This window comes from Piliocolobus tephrosceles, chromosome 15 (assembly GCF_002776525.5).
Source record: "Piliocolobus tephrosceles isolate RC106 chromosome 15, ASM277652v3, whole genome shotgun sequence".
NCBI classification, from domain to species: Eukaryota; Metazoa; Chordata; class Mammalia; order Primates; family Cercopithecidae; genus Piliocolobus; species Piliocolobus tephrosceles.
In genome coordinates this window covers 75179834-75197493 of record NC_045448.1, presented here as the reverse complement: position 1 = coordinate 75197493, position 17660 = coordinate 75179834, and the positions used below count along the sequence as shown (strand labels likewise).

Below are 17660 nucleotides of genomic sequence, written 5' to 3'. Positions count from 1 at the left end.
AGTTCAAGACCAGCCTGGGCAACATGGTGAAACCCCATCGCTACAAAAAAATACAAAAATTAACCTGACATGGTAGTGTGCACCTGTAATCACAGCTACTCGGGAGGCTGAGACGGGAGGATCACTTGAGCCTGGAAGGTCAAGGCTGCAGTGAGCCATGATCACGCCACTGCACTCCAGCCTGAGTGACAGAGTAAGACCCTGTCTCAAAAAAAAAAAAAAAAGTTTTACCTTTAAGCAAACATGTTTTAAAGAACTTAAAGAACATATTTTAAAGAACTTAAGAGGGCCAGGCATGGTGGCTCATACCTGTAATCCCAGCACTTTGGGAGGCCAAGCAGGGAGGATTGCTTGAGCTCAGGAGTTGAAGACCAGCCTGGGCAACATAGTGAGACTTCATCTACAAAAAATCAAAAAAATTAGCCGGGTGTGGTGGTGCACACCTGTAGTCCCAGCTACTTGGAAGGCTGAGGTGGGAAGACTGCTTGATGTTGTTCCACTGTCTTCTGGCCTTTCATGGTTTCTGATCAAAAGTTGCAGTCCCTAACTCATTTTTCTCTGTATGTAAAGGATAATTTTTTCTAGCACTTTCAAGAAATTTCTCTTACGTTTATTATTCAGCAGCTTGACGATGATGTGTTTAGGTGTGAATTTCTTCTAATTCATCCTATTTGGGGTTCCCTGAGCCTCGTGAATCTGAAAATTGATTATCTTTTTTATTTTGAGATAGGGTCTCACTGTGTCACTCAGGCTGGAGTGCAGTAGTGTGATAACAGTTCACTGCAGCCTCTACCTCCTGGGCTCAGGTGATCCTCCCACTTCAGCCCCCCAAGTAGCTGGGACCACAGGCTCGTGCTACCATACCCAGCTAATTTTTGTAATTTTTTTGGTAGAGATGAGGTTTCACCATGTTGCCCAGGCTGATCTCAAACTCCCGGGCTCAGGCAATCCTCCCGCCTTGGCCTCTGAAAATGCCAGGATTACAGGCATGAGTCACTGTGCCCAGCCTGTAAATTTATATCTTTAACCCAACTTAGGAAATTTTCTGCCTTTTTTTTTTTTGTTTGTTTTTTGTCTGCCTCATTCTTTCTCTCTCTCTTTCTAGGACTTCAATTACCCAAATGTTAAATCTTTTTAAATTGTTCTGCACAGCCCAAGACTGTGACTTTTTGCTTGGTTGGTTAGTATTGTCCTATCTTTTCATTTATTATGAACATATTTTCCATTCTTCATTGAGCAAATTCTAATTATGCTATTTTAAAATACTTGCCTGATAAATCCAACATCTCTGTCATCTTGGGGTTTGCATCTGTTGACTTATATTTTCCTTTGAGACTGAGTCATAGTTTTCTGTCTCAGTATGCCAAAACATTTGGGTTGTATTTTGTGAACATTGCGTTATAAAGACTCTGGATTCTATTATATTGCTCTGAAAAGTGTTTATTTTTCAGACAATTAACTCAGTTAAACTCAAACTACAACCTGTTGTGCCTGCAGTGAGCAGGGACTTCAGATCTTAGTCTCAATCTTTAAGCCTAAACTGTAAGCTGCTTTCAGTTCACCCCGTATGTGTACAGTGCAAGGTCCAATCAGCTATTTACCTAGGCCAAGTTTAAACACATAATTTAGGGCACTCCGGCTCTGGCTCTCTCATTTCATGGATTTCTTCCTCACTCTCTGGAGGTCCTGGTTGCCCCAGACTCCTTACCCTGGCAATGCTAGTGAAAGACAAAGGCTTTCCTTTCCAATTTTTAGCTGCCTCCACACTACTGTGACTGCAGTCACTCTTAGAAAGTGCAAAAAATGGGGAACTCATTCCTTGCTGGTTTACTTGGTTACTTCAAGTTTCAACTCCTCTCCAAAGTCTGTCTACTTTTGTTCACTCTGCAGAGCCTCCAGGTAGTTGATTTTTAAATATTGTTCGGTCCAGGCGCAGGGTCTCACACCTGTAATCCCAGCTCTTTGGGAGGCTGAGGCAGGCAGATCACTTGAGGCCAGGAGTTCAGGACCAGCCTGGCAAACATGGTGAAACCCTGTCTCTACCAAAAGTATAAAGCTTAGCCAGATGCAGTGGTACACACCTGTAGTCCCAGCTATTCAGGAGGCTGAAGCATGAGAATCACTTGAGTCTGGAAGGTGGAAGTTGCAGTGAGTCAAGATTGCACCACTGTACTCCAGCCAGAGTGACAGAATGAGTCTCTGTCTCAAAAAAATAAATAAATAAAATAAAATAAATATTGTTCAGAGTTTATAGCTGTTTTTTACAAGAAAATCAGTTTGTTGGGTACTGGAACCTAACCAGACTGGAATTCCCTTATTTACTTTTCTTCATTTTGGTTCTTTCTTTTTACCTCCTTTTCTGCCTTCTGTTCAGCTCAATAAGCTCAAGTTCTCTATCATATCTCTCACTCTCTCTCTTTAGGAGATTTTTGCTTAAAAGAAGTTCTGATTAAATCTCACCTCTTCTCTCCTCATTCCCGATCCCCTAACATGCTTGACACCACTGCTTTACTTGGCAAATGACTTATGTTGCCATTACCCAATCTGGGGACAATCTGGCCACTTCTCTGTCTGAAATCAGCCCCATCATATACCCAGCACTAGAGCATTAGTTAGTACAGTGCAAGAATTGATTGAGACACAACTATATACATATTCAAGGTCCAGAAAGAGGCACAAATATAGATATTAATTTAGCATAGGATAAAGGAGACATCTCAAATCACTAAGGCAGAGATGAACTTGCTCAAAAAGTAATGCAGGCAAAACTGGTTAGCCATCTGGAAAAGATTCCAAATGGACCAGGAATCCAAATGTAAATAATAATATGAAAAGTATTAAAAGAAAACATTGATGAATTTCTTTATAATCTCAGCATAGATAAAGGTCATCTAACTGTGATTCAGAATCCAAGTACAATAAAGAAAAGATTTATTTATTTAACTATATGAAAATAAAAATCTTTGGCATGACAGAAAGTACCATAAACAATGTCAAAAGACAACTGAAAAACCAGGAGAACGTATTTGCAATTTATGCCATGGGAAAAAAAAAGGCTAATATCACTAATATATAAAGAACACTTTAAAACTGAGGAGTAAAAGATCAAAAACACTAGAGAAAAATGGACAAAAGTCATTAACACATAATTCAGAAACAGATTTTTAAATGGTCCTTAAACATGAAAATGTGTTCAACCTCACCCATAATTAGAGAAATGATAATTAATACTATACCAAAATATTATTTCCTACCCATTATTAGATTGGCAAAAGTTAAAAAGTATAACACCAATAGAAGTGGCATGTGTTTATTTTTAAACACAAAATTACATATGTGTTTTACTTCTATCCCTAGAAGTCACCAGCCCCAGTGCTAGGAACGTAATACCCTGAAGATACACCCGCCGATCTACAAAAATGCATATATATATACACAGAGTCTCTTGCACAGCTGTTATACAGTCTATCTACAATTTTTTTAAGAATATGTCTTAGGGCTGGGTGCGGTGACTCATGCCTGTGATCCCAGCACTTTGGGAGGCCAAGGTGGACGGATCACTTAGGTCAGGAGTTCAAGACCAGCCTGGCCAACATGGTGAAACCCCATCTCTACTAAAAAAAATAAAAATAAACACACACACACACACACAAATTAGGCAGGCGTGGTGGCAGGCACCTGTAATCCCAGCTACTCAGGAGGCTGAGGCAGGAAAAGCACTTGAACCTGTAAGATGTAGGTTGCAGTGAGCCGAGGTCGCACCACTGCACTCCAGCCTAGAGGACAGAGTGAGACTCCATCTCAAAAAAATAAAAGAGTATGTCTTATGACTTTCTTTGATTTGAGTGTCTTCTTTAGCTTTTCCTTACTCTACTTAGCTCCCCCACGTAAGTCCTTTCTTTCATGGCTCCACTTACTTTTATTTTCACCTCAAGGCAGCTCTTTCTTTCAGTTCCCTTAGGTATTAAGGAGTCACAACTGCTTGGTGTGATTCTTGGGTCATGTCAAAAGATGTAATGCCTTCCTAACTCTGCTTTCTTCTTGATTCAAACTTCTAAATAACCCCTTCCCCTGCTCCCTCTCCCACCACAGTGCCTATGACAATATTTCTTCCCAGCTTTTCAATTTTGCATTGCAATTTACATTAAATGCTTTTTGTTTTATAGAATATATGTATTAGTCTCTGTAGAAAAAGAAGACTTTTAAAATACCTTCTAAGTCTAGTGTTTCTCATGTCAAAAAATACTTTAGACTTTGGAATATTTCAATCAATAGTGATCCATCTCTTTTGCGTATAAGCTGTATTTTTCCGATAAAATGAAAATAGAGCCATTGAGACCCATAGATAAAATATATTTTCCTGCAACTTAGATATTTGTTGAAGAGAAAATTTTCAGCAAAAGAAATGGCACTGGCTTTTAGTGAATAAAATGTTCATATCTACTACATAGACAGCTGGGAGGCAGCTTTATACTCTATCATCCCTTATAGTTGCTTGGTGCTTTAAAGTCCACAAATTGCTTTCAGGAGTCAAGTGTCATTATTTCATATTCAAGTAAACCCTTAGCCTAGGTATTACTATCATTCCCATTTTACAGATGGAGAAATTGAGCTTAAAGAGATGAAGTAGCCGGGCGCGGTGGCTCAAGCCTGTAATCCCAGCACTTTGGGAGGCTGAGACGGGCGGATCACGAGGTCAGGAGATCGAGGCCATCCTGGCTAACACGGTGAAACCCCATCTCTACTACAAATACAAAAAACTAGCCGGGCGAGGTGGCGGGCGCCTGTAGTCCCAGCTACTCCGGAGGCTGAGGCAGGAGAATGGCGTAAACCCGGGAGGCGGAGCTTGCAGTGAGCTGAGATCCGGCCACTGCACTCCAGCCCGGGCGACAGAGCAAGACTCTGTCTCAAAAAAAAAAAAAAAAAAGAGATGAAGTGACTGGCCTAAGGTCACAGAGAAAGTAAGCACCAGGCTGGCTAGTTTCTTCTGTTCAAGATAACGTTTACTGAGCCCCTGTTGTATGCTAAACACCGTGCTAGTGCAGTGGGTACAGAGGTAGATAAGGTGCTACAACTGGTGCCAGAGGCAGGTATACCCTGCCTTAACCAGGGCCCTTCTCTCCCGTACCTGCAATATCTTCTCTCTGGGCTGTCCAGGGCAGAGCAAGTCACTCAATTCAAAGTGGGATTGGCAATCCAGGAACACTTACGTGGCTCCAGAGGTGAGGGGTGCAGTGCAGCTTCTCTCACAGGGCAGTCCCCACTTCTGCCCTCTTAGAAACACACAAGCCTAAGAAAAAGAGATTCTAAAAAGGCTACTCTCCCAGCCAAAGCACTCTCTAAACTTTTTCTTACCCAATTCATCTGTTTACTAAAGGCTGAAATACTACATTTGAAACTATAGTATTTGAGACCTATCTTAGAGCTAAGGGAGTCTGCTATGGTCTGAATGTTGTATCCCGCCCCCCCCTAAAATTAATCTTTGAAACCTTTAATCACCAATGAGATAGTATTAGGAGGTGGGGCCTTTGAATGCTGGATTAGGTCATGAGGGAGGGCAGAATCCTCCTGAATGGGATTAGTGCTTTTATAAAATGTTCCCTAAGGAGCTTGTTTGCCGCCTCCACCATATGAGGACACAGTGAGAAGGGGCCGTTTATCAACCAAAAACAGGTCCTCCCCAGGCATTGAATCTGCCAGCACCTTGATCTTGGACTTCCCAGCCTCCAAAACAGTGAGAAATAGTGGCTTTGGTTAAAAAAAAAAAAAAAGAAAGAAAAAAACTGGTTTATGGTATTTTGTGATAGCAGCCCAAACAGAACCCACTATTCCCTAGTCAGAAATTATGTAAATCAAGTTTGTCCAACCTGCTTCCCGCAGGCTGTATGCAGCCCAGGATGGGTTTGAATGCAACCCAACACAAATTCATAAACTTTCTTAAAACATTATAAGATTTGTTTTTTTAGCTCCTCAGCTATCATCAGTGTTAGTGCATTTTATGTGTGGCCCAAGACAAATCTTCTTCCAGTGTGGCCCAGGGAAGCCAAAAGATTGGACATCCCTAATATAAATCATCCATTGTGAACCATTTGTTCTTTAGTTAACAGTCAATTATTTTTTTCAGCCTGCCTTAGACTATATTAGCTTGATGAGGGCAGGTGAATGGACAACTGCTAACAATAGAATTCCCTGGGTAGCTGACCAGAGCTGGGATAGGGGCATGTCCACTACAAGCTGAAGGATCTCTGCTTGAGCTCTGCTCATGGAACTCCCAGATTCCTCTTCCCTCTTTCCCCACTGCCTGCCAGCACCACACAACAGGAAAGCATAAGCGGTAAGGCTGGGCTGGGACATGTGGCACCTCACACAAGCTGATAGCTTGGGCACACCTTCAAACAAATATTTTTAAAATGCTAAATCAGCAATTGTTTAGAAGCTAAGAGCTGCAAAGAAAAAGAGAAAGAAAAAGGAACTTGCTTTACTTTGCCCCATTCTTGCACACTTCCTGAGCAATACCAAATAATGGAACCCACCCTTCTTCAAAGCAAGTGTAGTGAACCCTGTTGATACATGAGTGTGCCACTTTGGGGGTCCTGTCCTTCACCCCAGCAGCTTATTAGCTCATCCTCACTTCCTTCTTTATTCTGCTTTAGTCTTCTGGCTAATCCCCCAAAAGAAAAAACTCATTTCCATCTAAAGACCTTTGAACTGGCTCATCTCTCTGTAAGAAACAATCTTCGCACAAATGTTTTTATGACTCACTTCACTTCATTCAAGTTTCTGCCCAACTGTCACCTTCTTAGAGAATACTTCCCTGGCCAGCCAAGCTAAACATTCACATGCGTGCACGCGTGCACGCACACACACACACACACACACACACCTTTATTTTTATTCATAGTATCTATCATTGTCTGAAATTGTATTCTATTTTATTTGCTTATTATCTGTTCTCTCACTAGAATGTAAGTCACGAAAGTAGGCAATTTGTCTCTTTTCTTGATGACACCAATAAGCGCCTGGCTCATAAAAGACAGTAAACTAATAAGTGCTTGAATGACAAACTAAATAAATGAATGACTAGGCGAATGAATGAATGAATGACAACAGTTCTCTCTCTGCAAAGAGTTCTGGGATATAAATTTTCTCTATCTCATTACAGTTATGGTGATATTTTGATCCTCTTACAGACTGGGGCTCCAGGAAGGTAGTCACCACTAGGTCCATTCCTGCACTCACCTCTCTGCACTGAGTTCGCATGTTGATAACCACTACCACCACCCCTGCCACCTCTTTTCAAGGGGCTTCTCCTTTTTCCTAGGGTCCAAGCATCACTTCCACAAATAGGGTAAATGAGCTTAGAAAGACAAGCTCGACTGCCTCACCATTGTGAGCTGCTAGATTATTCTCATGTTGTGTTGATTTAAAGACAATGATTGGATGATGCTGCACTGTTGTTCCTGACTAAGCTTTATCTGCTGTGATTAGTTACCCTGGTTGTTAACATCCTATAACTATCCTGTATTCAGAGAGTAGACAGCTAATTGTAAATCGACCCAGGCAGGCTAAGATACTGTGACTCTATAGTCTCTGTAGTGGTTCTTGACCTTTTGGGGGTCATAGAGCTATTTTGAGAATCCGATAAAAGCTAGGGGCTTTTCCCCCTTCCCCCACCCTACCATAATACATCTATGCATGTACAGATGAATTATATATAATTTCAAGGAGTTCTCAGAATGTCTGAAGCCCATCCATGACATCCAAGTACAGGCCTCATGAATGTCATTTGGAAAGGAACAGGTCAGGCCTAGAGGTTAGGGCCCTGTGGCACAGGGGAAGATGTGGAGGACTGGGCAAGAGCACCTTTTCCTGGGCCTCTACTTTTGACATTTTATGTGAAGAGAGAAATACAGGCATTGTGTATGCATGTATGTATGTTAAAGTCTCCTATTTTAAACACACTTTAATTTTATAACCCTATTTTAAGCTGTTTTCTGAGAGGGTCTACTTCAGGTATTACCTAATCTTCAATCATTTGGCTTTCTTAGTTTTTTCCCATTGTGGCCACAGGAGGGCAGGATAAGTCCAAAAACAACGTGAATGCTGGCTACAGCTTGGGCTGCAGTGAACCAGGCCTTCCTCACTGCTTTAACTATCCTAACACGAAGGGCCACCGTTTCACTCCTGTAACCTTTCCATTTCATGACATTGGTGTGACCTGTTCATCTGGTGCACGGATGCCCTGCTCCCCTGCCAGTGAGGGAGCTATTTTTCAACATCTGAGAAGTCTCCTCCCCGATCCCCAGATTTAGCACATTTAGTTGTATTTGTGAGGAACACAGTACGTACTAGTTGTTGGTGTTCTATGTATGGTAGTTAGGAGTAGAAAACAGTGACCAAGGGGGAAAAAAGCATTGACAAAGGAAAACATATGGTCAGGCGCAGTGGCTCACGCCTGTAATCCCAGCACTTTGGGAGGCCAAGACGGGTGGATCACGAGGTCAGGAGATCGAGACCATCCTGGCTAACACGGTGAAACCCTGTCTCTGCTAAAAATACAAAAAAATTAGCCAGGTGTGGTGGCGGGCACCTGTAATCCCAGCTACTCCCAAGGCTGAGGCAGGAGAATGGTGTGAACCTGGGAGGCGGAGCTTGCAGTGAGCCAAGAGTGCACCACTGCACTCCAGCCTGGGGGACAGAGCGAGACTCCGTCTCAAAAAAGAAAAAAAAAAAGGAAAACATATTATTATCATATAAGAGTTCATCATTTTGTGGATGAGAGAAAAGGAAGAAAATTATATTTGTTGGACCTACTGGATGCCATTTATAGATAATCATCTTGCTTTTTAGTGCTTTATTAAGAAATAGGTTGTACTATTCCACTTCGCCCAAAATCACATAGCTAACACCTTTTTTTTTTTTTTTTTTTTGAGACGGAGTTTCACTCTTGTTGCCCAGGTTAGAGTGCAATGGTGCGATCTCAGCTTGCCACAACCTCCACCTCCCAGGTTCAAGCGATTCTCCTGCCTCAGCCTCCCAAGTAGCTGGGATTACAGGCATGCACCACCACACCTGGCTAATTTTTTGTATTTTTAGTAAAGATGGGGTTTCTCCATGTTGGTCAGGCTGGTCTTGAACTCCCAACCTTAGGTGATCTGGCTGCCTTGGCCTCCCAAAGTGCTGGGATTACAGGCATGAGCCACTGTGCCTGGCTGCTAACAACTTTTAAGCCTCACGTCAAACCCTGATCTTTCCCTCAAGCCTTTCATAAACTCAGGAAAAGAGAAGAAAATCCTTTAAAAAAAAAAAATCAGCAGTGTGATTAATATTGCCCAAATGAAGCCCACAGATACCCAGGGATGGCAATTAAAGCTAGATAAGGGAGGATATAGTTAAGCATAACTTCTTGGACAAAGAGTTGAATTCTGGAAGAGGTGCAGGCCATGGGCTGACAGTAATGAAAGCACTAAGGAAGGAAGGAAGTCATGTGGCAAGGAGACTAACTTAGACGAAGCTCAAGAGTTACAGGAAAAAGTAATGAGAGCTGAGGAGGAGGGAGCCACTGTTCAACTCAGGCATTTGCTAAACTTCAGCTCTATGCAAGGCACTGATAGGGAGGATAAAAGTGAAAAGAAACAATTTCTACCTTTTAATTCACATTTAGATGGGAGAGATCAAACGTATTCCCAAATAACAGTAGTACCAAGGTAAAATGTAATATGAACTATATTACAAATGTAAACCAAAAGCTGTGGGGCTATAATAATGGAGGGAATACAATAATGGCAGACTTCATGAAGGAGGTGACATTTGAACTTGGTCTTCAAGGATGCCAATATCTCAACAGGTAGTGATGAGGAGGAAATAGTCTGAGCCATCACAGAGGAAGGAAAGAGTAAGGTACATGTAGAATCATGAGTAGTACCAAGTGATACAGGATGAGTGAGTGACAACAAGAAGGCAGTGTGTGCTCTTGAGCAAAGGAGGGATCTGATGAAACCATGTTTCAGAAAAAGTAACTGGTAGTAGTAATAATAAGTAATGGAAGGAAAGAAATGGAGTTTGCTAGGACAGTTAAGAAGCTACTGCCATTTCCTTGTGCCAGGCACAAGGAAATGAATGCCTAGACCAGTGACAAAGAAAATGGAAAAGAAGTTTAGCCTCTAAAACGTTCTGGTTTACACATTAAGTCTCTAGTTTGGAAATGTAAGTCTGTCCCCAAGAGAGTGTTCAATCCCTTCTGAAACTGCAGAACTGAAAACTCAAACCTGAGACACAGCACCTCTATCGAGATTATATGAGAACTTTTTCAAGAAAGCAGTTCTGCTCCGTGGCTCTTCCAAGAACATGTAGGTTAAGGACTTAGAAAGGAATGTCAGAACATTAATGGGTGACAGCAGGGAAGACTGCTGCCTGGCTGGCTGCCAGGAGGACCTAACCACATGACATTTTCCTTCATAGAGAGGCTGTGCTTCAAGCCTGGTTGTTTAGCTCTGTAGGATCAGAAAGTTAATTTTGCCAGCACTCTTTTAAAGACACACACCTTCCTAAGCTCAAGACTAAAGGATAAGCCAGAATGTTTTAGAGGGAGAAGCATAACCATAATCACAAAAAAGAGCGGAGACTTGAAAAACACATCTCTGCCACTGGGACACATCACTGAGTCCGCAGGCCTTCTCTGAGCTGCACTCAGGTGGGTACTGCCAGCACACATCCCTGTTGTTCCCGTTCTCTGCATTTTTGGCCAACCCTCTCCTCTTCCAATAGATGCATTCATTCTTTAGATATGCCAATATAGGTTGGGCAGGGTGGCTCACACCTGCAATCCTAGCATTTTGGGATGTTGAGGCAGATGGATTTCTTGAGCTCAGGAGTTTGAGACCACCCTGAGCAACACGGTAAAACCCCATCTCTACAAAAAATACAAAAATTAGCCCGATGTGGTGGCTCGCACCTGTATTCCCAGCTACTTGGGATGCTGAGGCAGGAGAATCACTTGAGCCCAAGAGGTGGAGGTTGCAGAGAGCTGAGATCACACCACTACACTCCAACATGGGTGACAGAGTGAGACCCTATCTCAAAACACACACACACACACACACACACACACTCACACACACACACACACACACACACACGTCCATAACATCAGTAAATCAATATGGCTACAGTCAAATCTTGCCCTGGACAATAAGCCATTCTCCCTTCTTAGGGTAACTTTTTCATTGGCCTCACCATTCTGGTTGATTTTATAGTTTAACTCTCTGAGGAAATCTTTATTTTCCTTACTTCCAGATTCTTGATGGGAGATGGCTCGGCATTGTTCCCTCACATTGTCTGTGGTAGGAGTATCTAATCATCCACGCTTTCCCTGGGGGGAAGAAAAGAAACACTTCTTTTCCCCAAAATTCTGTCATTTCAACTCTAAGCAATTTTATCTTCTCTACTTTTTAGCTCCTTTGCTCAATTCTGGTTTTGGTTTTGGTTTTGGTTTTGGTTTTGTTTTGTTTTGTTTTTGTTTTTGTTTTGCAACTGAGACAGTGTCTCACTATGTTGCCCAGGTGGGTCTTGAACTTTTGGGCTCAAGCTATCCTCCTGCCTCAGACCTCTAAGTAGCTGGGACTACAGGCGTGAGCCACCATGCCTGGCGTCAATTGCATTGCTTTAGTAGCTGCCACTTTATGCTTTAAGAACTGTTCTGCCTCACTGTGGAGAAGCTGCTCAGTCATTTTCATACTTGTTACTCAAAGCAAAGCACAGGCTTCAGGCTTAGAAAAATTAAATTACTTCTTGTTTTGCCTGTGACAAAATAAAATTCACATTATTTTTTTAAAAGACATTTCTCTTTACTTACAAGGAGTGTTTTTTTGACAATGACTTTATATATATCACGGTAGTACCCTAAAACATAATGAGGCAGGTGAGAATTTGGGGAAAAATGGTCAAGATTCATGTTGCTTTATAAACTCCTTAAGGGCACAGAATGTCAGTTATAGCTGATGGAATAAATGAAATAACTGACTAGTTAACTAATGAATCTTCGTAACTATTCATGGAAGATGGCAGAGTTTTCGTCATTCTGGTCATAGAGAAATGCATTTCGTGCCCCTTTTCAGCTGCAGGATAAGTTGTTAAATATGACATGAAGTCATTTTTCACCACAGTTCCCCTGTGTTGGAACAAGTATGTTGGACTGAAGCCCCTTTGTTCCCTGTGGAAAGTCTGCCACCTCTGCAAACTTGTCCTCAGGAATGTCGTTCTAGAAATAATCCAGCCTTCTCTCTGGGGTCTGTGAGTCATACACAGAAGCTAATTCATTGGAGCAACTGGCTTTTCTTAGGCCCTTTGTAAAAGTATTTCAGAGATCCCTCCTGACGAAGCAAGGAAAGTAGGGTTCCCCCTCAGCTCCTTTCTAGCTCTTCCATTATTTGCTCTGTGCTTCTTCCACCACCTCATATTTGGCTTTCACTGATGACCTTTACCTGCAGACCCAGACCCTAGTTCCTTAGCTAGTGTTGCCTGAAGCTGGAAGTACACCAGCAAAGCCTCATTACTCCTCCTACCCAGCTCCATTCATTCAGATTTGGAATTAAATCACACTCCACTAGACCCTCCCCATTCTCTTTGCTATTAACCACACGGGTGAGATACAGTATGCCAATGACTGATGCTCCAGGCTTGGTTCTCTACTATAAGGGGATGCCCAAAAATTCATCTTTTTTTCTTTTAGTTTTTTTAAATTCATTTTTTATAACAAGTAGTAACAGAACACATTTTCACTATAAAACAACAGCATGAAGCTGAAGTCCCCTTTGTTAAACTAAATATTTAATTTGCATTGCTGTATAATTTTTGGTTGTTTTTATATTCTAGAATATTTTGGGGTTGTTTGCTTTCATAGTGAATTTCTTTCTCCCTTGTTTTATTTTTTATTTATTTTATTTATTATTATTATTTTTTTTCTTTTGAGATAGAGTCACCCAGGCTGGAGTGCAGTGGCCCGATCTTGGTTCACTGTAGCCTCTGCCTCCCAGGTTCAAGCAATTCTCGTGCCTCAGCCTTCCACATAGCTGGGATTACAGGTGCCCACCACCACACCTGGCTAATTTTTGTATTTTTAGTGGAGACGGGATTTCACCGTGTTGGCCAGGCTGGTCTCAAACTCCTGAGTTCAAGTGATCTGCCGCCTTGGCCTCCCAAAATGCTGGGATTACAGATGTGAGCCGCCGTGACTGACCTAGAATTGTTTTTTTAACACAAGAAATGCACGATGCCAATAAAATTAAAACAGTACAGAAGTATGAATAGTAAAAAGGGAAAGTATCTCAGAACTCTGCCCTATTTCTACTTCCTGTCCACTGTTAACAATTTGATGATAGCCTTCCAGAGCTTTGTAAAATGCATTTACATATATATGTATTTATATGTAGATAGTTTTATTTTTATATAAATGGGATCATGTTATATCTGTTCTACAACTTCCTTTATTTACTTACTATCTCCTAGTTTTTCATGTCAGTACATTTAGCTTTGTTAACAAACGCATAATACTACATAGTTTCAGTGTGTATAATTTAAATATTTCCCTATTGAGGGGATTTGAGTTGCTTCCTGTTTGGGGTTTTGGTTGTTATTACAGCAATGCTATACCAAACATCTTTGCATATGTCTCTTTGTGTACTACACAAGAATGTCTCTAGGCTAGATGTCTAGACGTACAGTCAATAGATCAAAAAATGGATATGGAAGCCGAGCCAGTGACAAGTGCCTATAATCCCAGCTAATCCCAGCTACTTGGGAGGCTGAGACAAGAAGATTGCTTTGAGGCCAAGAGTTAGAGACCAGCCTGAGCAACATAGTGAGACCTCATCTCTAAAAAATAGTTTTTAAAAAAATTAGTCAGTCCTGGTGGTGAGTGCTTGTAGTCCCAGCTACTCAGGAGGCTGAGGCAGGAGGATTGCTAGAGCTCAAGCATTTGGAGGCTGCAGTGAGCAATGACTGCACGTGTGAACAGCCACTGGCCTCTAGCCTGGGTGACATAATGAGACCCCGTCTCAAAAAAGAAAAGATGGATGTATTTAAAATTTTATATTACTCAAAATTTACAATCTAAGTGAATACTTTATTTCCCTTTCTTTTGCAGAGAGTTCTATTCTGGGAACTGACATTGACCTTCAGACTATAGACAATGATATTGTCAGCATGGAGATTTTCTTCAAAGCCTGGCTACATAACAGTGGAACAGACCAAGAACAAATCCATCTTCTTCTTTCTTCACAGTGTTTCAGCAACATTTCCAGACCCAGAGATAATCCAAGTACATAACCCCCAAAAGATATTTAGGCTATGATTATTCTTATCTGGGATCAGGACTCTAGATTGGTGAGTCAGTGGAATAAAGCATTGTTGAGGTTTAGGGACTGGAAAAGGATTGGATGAGGCTGTCCAGTATAAGCATGAGGAATAAGAAGAGAAGTTCTAAGAAGCAATCACAGTTAGAAAGCTGAACTTAATTAAGCCCAACCAGCAAGGGCCAGTTAGTTTAGGGGCAAAGTCTGAGACACCTCAATGACAGAGAATTGGCTAGACTACGTAAGAACACAGTGGATCACATTTCTCAATATTCTTATGTTTAACATGGTAAATATAATTGACATTATAATTTGGAGCATGCTGCTACCTCAGCAATATCAATGTGGCCTGTGGCAAGAGGAAGAGAACCAAGGTTAAATAAAGATCTTCTCACTGGGGAGGCATTTGCTAATGGGGGAAAACTAAAGAACCTATAGAGATACGCCCCAGGGAGGACAACCAGTGCTCAAGACCATGTTCACAAAGCAGTTCAGGCAATTACTGCAACCAAGAAATCAATCCAGTGTTCTGGGCATGCCAGAAAGATCCTGGATAATAGATACTGTTCTGCCTGGCAATTATACTTCATTCCAGGTCCCACTAGATGGCAGGAATAAGGCCATTTCCATTCTCCCATCTCCTCGGAAGGCTGGCTCAGGCAGGACCTGGGGCGGCTGGGCCTGCAGATGGATGGGCCCATCTATCAGTCTAATCAGCCACACTGAGGTTTGGGAAAGCTGAGTCCTCAGGGACCAGCTCCAAAGAGAAATGACCAAAGTATATCTTCTTTAGGGCTGGGAGTTGTACCTATCTTTCTCATTGAACAGAATACTGGTAATGGCTACAGAGATCATTGAGGGTTGAAGAATGGATTGAACATGATGTTTACCAAAGCCCTTCTCCTAAGCTTTGACACGATTCACTAGGGTTACTGCCTCCTTTGAGAGCTGTTTCTTGGCCAATGGCAGTCTATTTGAGTTTTTATATATGTTCCTTTTCTTCAGCTGTAATAGAATTCTTTATGACCATTGTTTCTTTAGGACAAAGAAGGGCTTTTTGGAAGTGTTACTACACAGGATTAAGGTTTCCCAAGACCCTTTCTGTCTAAGAATGGCCGTCAAGTCTTTTCCTCTCTCCCCCATTTCAACCTAGTGCCCAGGATGCCTTTGCCAACTTAACTTGATTTTAATCTGTCTTTTCTTTGTGTAAAATATTCTTCCCAGAACCTCCTTTCCACCCCTTTTGTCCAAGGCTGATAGTACCAATTTCTCCCTGTCCTATCCTCTGGAATTCACTTATCTGTTTTCCCTATTTAAGGCAGCTAGCACCTTTATACAGAAGCTAGTGTATAGCTAACATTATTAAGCCTGTCCTCTGTGCCAAGCACTAAATTAACTTCATTTCTTGCATTATCCCATTTTATCTTCACGTAACACAATGAGGCAGGTACTGTTACCATATGTCATTGAATCTAAGATGCTATCAATTGTAAGATACACCACTATTTTATGTACCAGTAAGAAAGAAAACAGGCTAGGTGCAGTGGCTCACTCCTGTAATGCCAGCATTCTGGGAGGCAAAGGTGGGAGGATCTGCTGAAGCCAGGAATTAATGACAGCCTGTGCAACATAGATCTGTCTCTACAAAAAATAAAAATAAAAAATTAGCCAGACACGGTGGTATGCACCTATAGTCTCAGCTACTCAGGAGGCTGAGCCAAGAGGATCACTTGCACCTAGGAGTTCAAGGTTGCAGTGAGCCGTGATGGAGCCACAGCACTTCAGCCTGGGCAACAGAGTGAGACCCTGTCTCTAAAAAAATTTTCCTAATGATAAAGTTTTCTTAAAAAAAGAAAGAAGACATTGCCCATTAAACATTACACAGCTCTTTCTTGTCACTTAGAAGTAGTATTTTACCTGCATTGAGAGAGCTCTTTTAGATTAGAGTAGTAAGTAAGGACTTAGAGTGCCTACCTGGCCAATGGCAATTGTAAGACACAGATAGAGATGAAAAAAAATGTGTCTTAGAATCAATTAAATACAATATTACCCCCATTTTACATATGAGAAAACTGAGACTTAGAGAAATTAAACACACTTTCCCAGGGCTGCACAGAAAATTAGTAGCAGAGCTAAGATTTGAAGTCAGGCAACAGGGCCCACTCTTAACCCTTAGATCAGAAATCTATATTTTGTACACTTGACACTCTCAGCCCAGACAATGTCAATAAATCCAGGTTTGTCTTCCTCCAGAACCTGGGCTTTTATCTACTATATTAACCTGCCTCATGCTAAGCAATTCTGAACAAAGGGGCTAGAGATTCACTTCTTTCATTAGGAGGGCTGGGACCCTCAGAGGCCAAGAACTCCTGTAACCAGCCTTTCTTCCACTATCACATGGCATTTGTGATAGTGCTAATCAGAATTTCTCTGGCTTCCCCTCTCTCTTTCCAAAGCTTTCAGCACCAGGGTCAGAGCCAGAATATTTATCTCCATCTATAATCATTTTTTCAGAAATTTGTAGGTCTGCGGGATGCAGAGTGGAACTTAGATCCAGACTGCAGTCAGCTTTTCTGCTGGGGAGGTCTTCACTGGAATCCAGATGTTCAGGCACAGCTGGAATGAGGTCTGGGGAAATTAGGCCTCTTCTAGGGTGGATGTGAGATTTTAACCACAATAAAGATTATGCGGGCCGGGCGCGGTGGCTCAAGCCTGTAATCCCAGCACTTTGGGAGGCCGAGACGGACGGATCACGAGGTCAGGAGATCGAGACCATCCTGGCTAATATGGTGAAACCCCGTCTCTACTAAAAAATACAAAAAACTAGCCGGGCGAGGTGGCGGGCGCCTGTAGTCCCAGCTACTCGGGAGGCTGAGGCAGGAGAATGGCGTAAACCCAGGAGGCGGAGCTTGCAGTGAACTGAGATCTGGCCACTGCACTCCAGCCTGGGCGACAGAGTGAGACTCCGTCTCAAAAAAAAAAAAAAAAAAGATTATGCTGTCACTATTATTTTAAAAATTTTATGTATTGCCACACATGTAGATTTCTGGACTATGGCTCACTACAAAAACTGAAAGAAAACAAAAACCCCAAGTTTTCCTCCTCTAGACTCTTTGGGTTGTGTGTCTCAGATGTTCACTCTGACTCCTTACAAGGTTCTCTATCTGATGCCACCTGCTTCTTTGACTGCCTAGGGCCCTTCACCCCATCTCTAGGTGCTTCCCTTAGAAAGGCCTTCCTCTGACAGAGCACACGGTGAGCTACACATGAGTTTCTTTTCTTGTTCTTAGGTATCGTGTCTGCCACATC

The 17660-nt window shown here is 42.0% G+C and overlaps 1 protein-coding gene across 2 annotated transcripts in view; it reads left to right on the top strand.

Moving 5' to 3' along the window:
* M1AP (meiosis 1 associated protein) overlaps positions 1-17660 on the top strand; it is a 96795-nt gene that overhangs the window by 57871 nt on the left and 21264 nt on the right. For both annotated transcript variants that reach the window (XM_023188046.2, XM_023188047.3), the window contains one exon: positions 14144-14317. In XM_023188046.2, the coding sequence (XP_023043814.2) occupies positions 14144-14317 (174 nt within the window). The remainder of the gene's footprint in view (positions 1-14143; positions 14318-17660) is intronic.